At 44.9% G+C, this 6,960-nt stretch overlaps 1 protein-coding gene across 1 annotated transcript in view; it reads right to left on the bottom strand.

Annotated features, from left to right (window-relative positions):
- LOC310878180 (MAM domain-containing glycosylphosphatidylinositol anchor protein 2-like) overlaps positions 1–5,925 on the bottom strand; it is a gene marked incomplete at both ends in the record, with an annotated part of 95,631 nt that extends 89,706 nt beyond the window's left edge. The window contains one exon of the mRNA XM_083792334.1: positions 5,850–5,925. Coding sequence (XP_083648460.1) covers positions 5,850–5,925 — 76 coding nt within the window. The remainder of the gene's footprint in view (positions 1–5,849) is intronic.
- Positions 5,926–6,960: the final 1,035 nt, after the last annotated feature.

Below are 6,960 nucleotides of genomic sequence, written 5' to 3'. Positions count from 1 at the left end.
ACACGACAGTAACGATGTTGTACGAGCATAAGCTTCCTGTTTAAACAATCTGAGGTATAAATAAATGCTGTCTCCTACTGAGGCTACAACTCTGTACTACTAATCTCCACTTCGCATCCTGAATGTAAATAATGTAGCATGTGCGTGTGTGCGCACACACAACACGAGCGTGCGTGCGCTCATGTTGTGTGTGCATGTGTGCGTGCGTGCATGCTTGTGTGTGCCTGTGTGTGTGTGTTTGTAGGTGTATATGTGTGTGTGTGTGTGTGTGTGTGTGTGTGTGTGTGTGTGTGTGTGTGTGTGTGTGTGACTCAGCAGAAAAGCCAAAAACTTTAACCCATTAAAACAACCTCACAGCGTGAGTGGGTGAAAATGTGTAAAAATGTTTGTGAAAGTGTGTGAAAATGTTTGAATAATTTAGATTTTCGATTTTTCGCCATGTTTTGGTGAACGAGGTGTTGATCAATGGAAAGGACACGCAGATAGCAAGGTTCGTCTCTCAGCACCGGCCAGCTTGTAGAGGTGAATTTCGACTCTGGATGTTGGATACAGTTTTACAGAATGTCTGCTCGTTCTCTGTCTTTCTGGTGTCAGCTTAGCAACATGTTTTCAACTAAAGTTCTGATGAGGATGACCAGTAACTGCCTGCACTAACTTGTAAACTTGTGTACTGTAATGTTTCATGTGTTTCATGCACCGATCTGGTCTCGTGCCGCAAGTGAATTTGCCCACTATTTGTGCAGTGAGTAATATGCGCAGTTTGCAAAAGACATCCTCTTTGACCCGTCAGCGTCCCATGAAGGGGAGATACGCTTTCACCCCAAATACATACCTTTAGTCTTGAGCCCTGCTCTCCTCCCTAAAGAGGGATGTTGGGGTGCAAGTGAATACATTTAAAAAAAATCTAAACATTGCTGATCTACAACCTCACAATGCAATGGGACACATTGCAGTCCTATTTTTGTGGGAAAGAGAATATCTCTGCTGTTGGGAGGAAACCTCATAACTCCAAAATGTTCATTTTTCAAGAAATGAAAGAAAAGAAAAATGTTGGTGTTGTAACTTTATATTTCCATGAGAGGGGGAGGTGGAGTTAGTTGCTTCAGCAGACATTTTGAGGGTCCAATGGTTAAGAGTTAAGAGGTTTTGTCCAAAGCACTTTTTACTACTTTCCATTGGTTCAATATTTTAGAAACAAAGGGTGTTCAATAGCATTGATTTATGCCAAAAATCTAAAACCTCAAAAATGGAGTTATGCGGCTTCCTCCCGACAACAACGAATGTTTTGGTTGCCTATTATTTCACAGAATGATCTCCTATTTTGGACAGAATTGGCATTGAGGATTCTAGGGTTTAAAAGTCGTTAAATGTCTCTCTCAGCCCTGACATATGCAGACGCACGCACGCATGCACGCACGCACGCACGCACGCATGCACGCACGCACGCACGCACGCACGCACGCACGCATGCACGGTCGGTCGCACGCACACACACACACACACACACACACACACACACACACATCACACACGCACATACGCACACATGCACGCACGCATGCACACACACACACACGCACACACACACACACACACACACACACACACACATACACACACTAGCAACTACCAACCTCAATAACGCCTACAGTCATGTTATTTTGGGTTGCAGTGCTGGCTTGGCAGTTTCTTGTCTCTGGTGTCTAAAATCCATAAATGCCACAACAGTAATCTCTAAATAAAATAGGCTTCCAAATCTGATGGGCAGTGAGGATGGGGCAATAGAGTGAGTGAGCTATTGAGTCAGTCAGTCAGTCAGTCAGTCAGTCAGTGAGTGAGTGAGTGAGTGAGTGAGTGAGTGAGTGAGTGAGTGAGTGAGTGAGTGAGTGAGTGAGTGAGTGAGTGAGTGAGTGAGTGAGTGAGTGAGTGAGTGAGTGAGTGAGTGAGTGAGTGAGTGAGTGAGTGAGTGAGTGAATGAGTTAGTGAGAGGCGGCCTGAGAGAGAGGGAGTCAGGGAGTGAGAGATAAAGGGAGGAAGAGAGTGGGGGGAGAGTGGGAAAGAGATATAGAGGGTTGCTGAAGTGAGAGGGAGTTTTGGCTTTGCAGGTTTTTAAAATAAAAATGCATTATTTACTAGTACTACATAAGCTTAACAAATATAAGCTTTAATATTGATAAAAGGTAAACTAATACAAAAAATATAAATTCAACTACTAATCACCCAAAACATCATCCCATTATGACAGATGTACTACCCAGACACTAGCTTCAGCTTTTGGGCCAGCTCATCCATTGATTGATTGATTGATTGATTGATTGATACCTTTCGATCAGAAATTATAGTTTTTTCAGGCCAGTTTTGAAAGAAACCAGTGATACATAATTTAATGGATGGTGTCAGGGCATTCCAAATGTTTTGTTATAGAGTAGTACAATGACAATTTTCCCATGGTTGTTCAAAATGTGGGTGGTGCCAGATTGTGGATGCTTCCTTTAGTGTTGTGGTGTGGGTGTCACTCTAGTGTTGTGCCAGGGACCTCCATCCCATACAAGAATTGTGATATAATTGTGATTAAAAATATTCAAGTTTTTGCAAAATGTATTTTCACGATTTGAAAATAGCTGAACTAGGAAAGTAGCAGATCTACAAGCTCCCAAATCCAAATACATCGCTTTGTGAGCTTGCACATCAGTTATTTTCAAATAGCCAACGTGGATAGGGTTAAAATGGTTAGACCAATTTCCTTCCCTTATTTGCAGAGCCTGGGAGTCGATGGGTGCTGATGGGACGCTTGTTTTACAGCACCGGCTACTACCGGTACTAGTATTCTCTACCTATCGGGTCGCACGGTCCTGAGTCGGATAAATGAACTTTGAAACGTTCGACACGGCAACTCGGTGGTGTCTCACGTGTCTCAAGTTCGCTTATGACGGCGGGCCTTCCGTCGCGGTCTAGTCCATAGAGTTATATTTAAACAAGCACCCCATTAACCCCCCTTCGACTCCCAGGCTCAGCAAAAAAGGGAGTCCAGCAAAATAGATGAATCCACGGCCTGTAGGCCAGCTGAAGGCAATCAGTGCTGCAGTTCCTGGCCTACAGGGCACCGTGCCGTGGAATCGACTAACACAGGGGTATTCAACTAGACTAGGCCGGGGGCCACAACTGTAGAATGATTGTGCACATAAAAATGCATGGGTTCTCAAAATGCATTTTGTGCTAAAAAACGAAGATTTATCTATATTTCTGCACAGTAATGAGCAGGATAATATGTCTATACAGGTATATGCTACCGTAGAATATATGTAGACCTATTTGACAGTGCATAAACATAATTGCCTTGACAACAACAACCGTCAACGTGCACCAGCTGGACGCACGCACACACGTGCGTCGCACGCACGCACGCACGCACGCACGCACGCACGCACGCACGCACGCACGCACGCACACACACGCACACACACACACACACACACACACACACACACACACACACACACACACACACACACACAGTGTCAGTTGACCATGATGGCGGCGCCCGCAGCGGCAACGGGACTTGGTGGTCGGAGAAAACGACAGGATTTGTGGCCATAATTTTAATATAATGCAGTAGAAAATGAAACTGCGTGCCTGGTACTACTACTATAGTGAAATGCTTTGACCCATGTTTGAGTGTAAGTAAGTAAGTACATTTTATTTATATAGCACCTTTCACAGAGAGGTCTCACAAAGTGCTTTACATGCAATAAAATACAAAACAGACAAGCAAGTAAAGAAGATGTTGCTGTACAATTAAGCTCAAAACTAAATGACAATACAAGCATCGGAAATATATCATAAATCAATAGATACGTTAAGATGAACCATCCACAAATGCTTGCTTAAAAAGAAGGCAATTCTTGAAAATGTCCACAGAGGGTGAATCGCTAGTGGAAGAGCATTCCAAAGTTTTGCCGCTACAGCCTGAAATGATTTATCACCTTTAGTTCTTATAGTTTGGTGGAGGGTGGGTCTACCCTGTTCTGCAGACCTAAGAGTGTCTGGGAAACATGGAGGGAAATGGAGCCTTTCAGACCTGTTGCTGTTACGTTCGATTCCCTAAAATGGTGCATTTATATAGTGCCTTTATCCAAGGTGCTTTACAGAGATTGTGCATTACATTCACCCATTCACGCACACATTCATACACAGATGGCGGCAGAAACCATGCAAGGCACCAACCAGCACATCAGGAGCAATTAGGGGTTCAGTGTCTTGCTCAACGACACTTTGACACTAACTCTGGGGGAGCCCAGGTTCGAGCTGGCGACCTTGCGGTTACAATCCAGCCACTTTACCCCTGAGCCACTGCCGTTCCCTAACATGTCGCTTGATAAACAGCAGCAGCACACGTGTCTGCTGTAACATTAGCATGTGTAGTGGTCGTCTATTTGTGTTCATGTTAAATCGCCATGTTACTATATGTCATCCTCAGCTTCACGTTGTTATTATTGCACGTAGAGTCTGCCAGCTTTTAGGCTAAAGCTAAAGCCACAAGGGAAAGTCAGTGACGTCACACAGCCCCAGCCACAAACTGTGCACTGTCTTCTGTATTAAGGTGACGTCACGTTCAAATTCTTAGTTGACTGTGTGTTGGCCTTTGGAGTTTTCGTCGACTAAACCTATCAAGGATAGAAATGACTAAAATGTGACTAAAAATAATAAGCATTTCGTCCAAAAAACTAAAGCCCAAACCACACAGCTATAGGGACTCTAGCTAAGGTCAACCACACCAATGCAACTCGCATTGGTGTGGTTGACCTTAATCCATTTCGACCTGACAACGATTCTACAAATGCCTTCTAAATTCTGCCAGTTTCCTGAAAAGCCCATGTTTCTATGTAAGTAAGCCTGGGACAGAGGCTAACAATGCTGGTTCCCGTCCAGAATTGGTTAAAACGGTTTTGTCCCAAGGAGTCCCTACCGGAGCGGTTTGGGCTTTAGACTAAATAAAAACAAATGCCTGCCAAAAATAACACTGCGTCTAATTACATTGAGTAATTAAGCTGTGGACCCCCTGGAACACCCTCAAGGACCCCTGGGGGTCCATGGACCGCACTTTGAACAGTGGCTTAATTGGTTATTGAATTAATAATAATCTAAATGTGCAAAGTAACTAGAAATTAATTAAACCGTCCAATAATTGAAGTGGCGCAACGAAGTGCAGCATTGATAGACTTCATATTCTTTTAGCTGTTCGTTTAGTGTGCACGGGCCAATTAGGGACAAGGGACACAAGTGGTACTCGGTGAGTATACTCGTGTTCTCTGGAGACCTGGCGGCGACGATCTACGGCTTCTCCCCGAGTGTTCCACGCTTCCGTTTCGAGGACGCATACGTGGGCATGTGCCTGGCCAAGCTGGAGATCGTGCCCACGCCGCCCCTGCCAAACGAGTTCAACGATGCACGAGTGCCCCTGGGGTCAGGCATGTGCCGTCACCTGGTCACCTCCCACAGGGTTTCTTCCAACGACATGCTGGAGTTGTGGATCAGCCTGGATGAGGACAGCCACTTCTAGACATGTTGGAGTTCTGGGCCCTGGACCACTATGGGGTCATCATCCCTATGTCCGTGTTCTTGTCTATAACTATTCAACAAGTAGGTAGGCTGGCTAATAATAAAAATCACACTTGTGTGAAGTGAGGGTCACCCACTGTATTTATATCAGCCACATGATGTCTTATGCAGTTAGTGCCCAAAACAAAAATTAAAGTCCATAGACTTGGCTGGCAAACGATTTACACACACAACATTCACAAGGTTGGTACATACTGTAAGCATGCGTGCGTGTGCGTGTGTGTTCTTACCATAGACACCCTGGCAGTGCACGCCGCCCTCCAGGAAGACGTTCAGGAGCCACAGAAGAGCGAACACCAACCCCATCCTCCCCCCGGCAACATCAACATCATCCATCCGTTCCGGTAGAACGCGCTCCGCACCGCACCGCTCGGCGTCAACTGGCTTCTCTCCGGTGTGCTGCGGTCCGCCGGCAGCCACCGCTCATACCCCTTTTTTTGTCTCTCCTCTCAAGTCAGACGCTCTCCTGCCTAGAAATCAACCAAATATAGTACATAAATAAATATCAAATACCTTGATATCGGTGTATAAAATGTATTTTATATATATATATCCACCGGTATTTATATAACTATATACAGTATATATATCTATCTATATATAGTTTGCCCAGACCAGCAATGTTGCCGCTTATTAGAACTTAGAAGTGACTCAGAGATTTGAAATCTGAAAAAAAAAAAAATAATAATATTGGACGCTGGTGCTTTAAGAAAAAAGTAGGTGGGCCTTGCGCTGGTTCTACACAATGCGGATGTCATGTGTCAAGAGATCTAGCGCAAGGGCTGTTATGGAGGGTAAATCCGCCAAATCAGTATGGAACGCTCGCCGTGTTTTTTCCATTTTTTTCCCCAGTGACGAAAGGATACGGGAACTTAAGGTAAAAAAAATGCTTGTCCGGAATTCGCCTTTAAGCATGAGGGTTGTAATGACCCTATACTTCCTGGAATGCGACCCCAATCAGCATCAGCTGCAAGGGTCAATACTCAGACATACTGTAAGGTCATACAGACACACGCACGCGCACGCGCACACACACACACACATCACTCTTGGGAGTGCTTGGCACCGCTCAACAATAATTTGTGTAAAATGTAAAAGTGTAAAAGAGTGTAAAATGAAACCAAAATTTGGTCCCCAGCTAAATGATGGAGAGTTGGTTACCAAAATGGACCCTAACCATTTGGTTACCAACTCTCCATCATCTAGCTGGGGACCATGAGGGACGGCTTCAGGGGGGACTAAGGAGGTGGAGGCTTAGCGCCCCTCCCCCCCACAAACCCAATTTACTGCCCCCCCCCCCCCAGTCACTCACAATAATGTTCTGGAGTGATTGATTGAAAT

This window comes from Protomyctophum parallelum (genome assembly GCF_964188405.1).
Source record: "Protomyctophum parallelum genome assembly, chromosome: 20".
Classification (NCBI taxonomy): domain Eukaryota; kingdom Metazoa; phylum Chordata; class Actinopteri; order Myctophiformes; family Myctophidae; genus Protomyctophum; species Protomyctophum parallelum.
The sequence above is the reverse complement of the archived record's forward strand: the minus strand, read 5'-3'. Positions and strand labels throughout refer to the sequence as shown.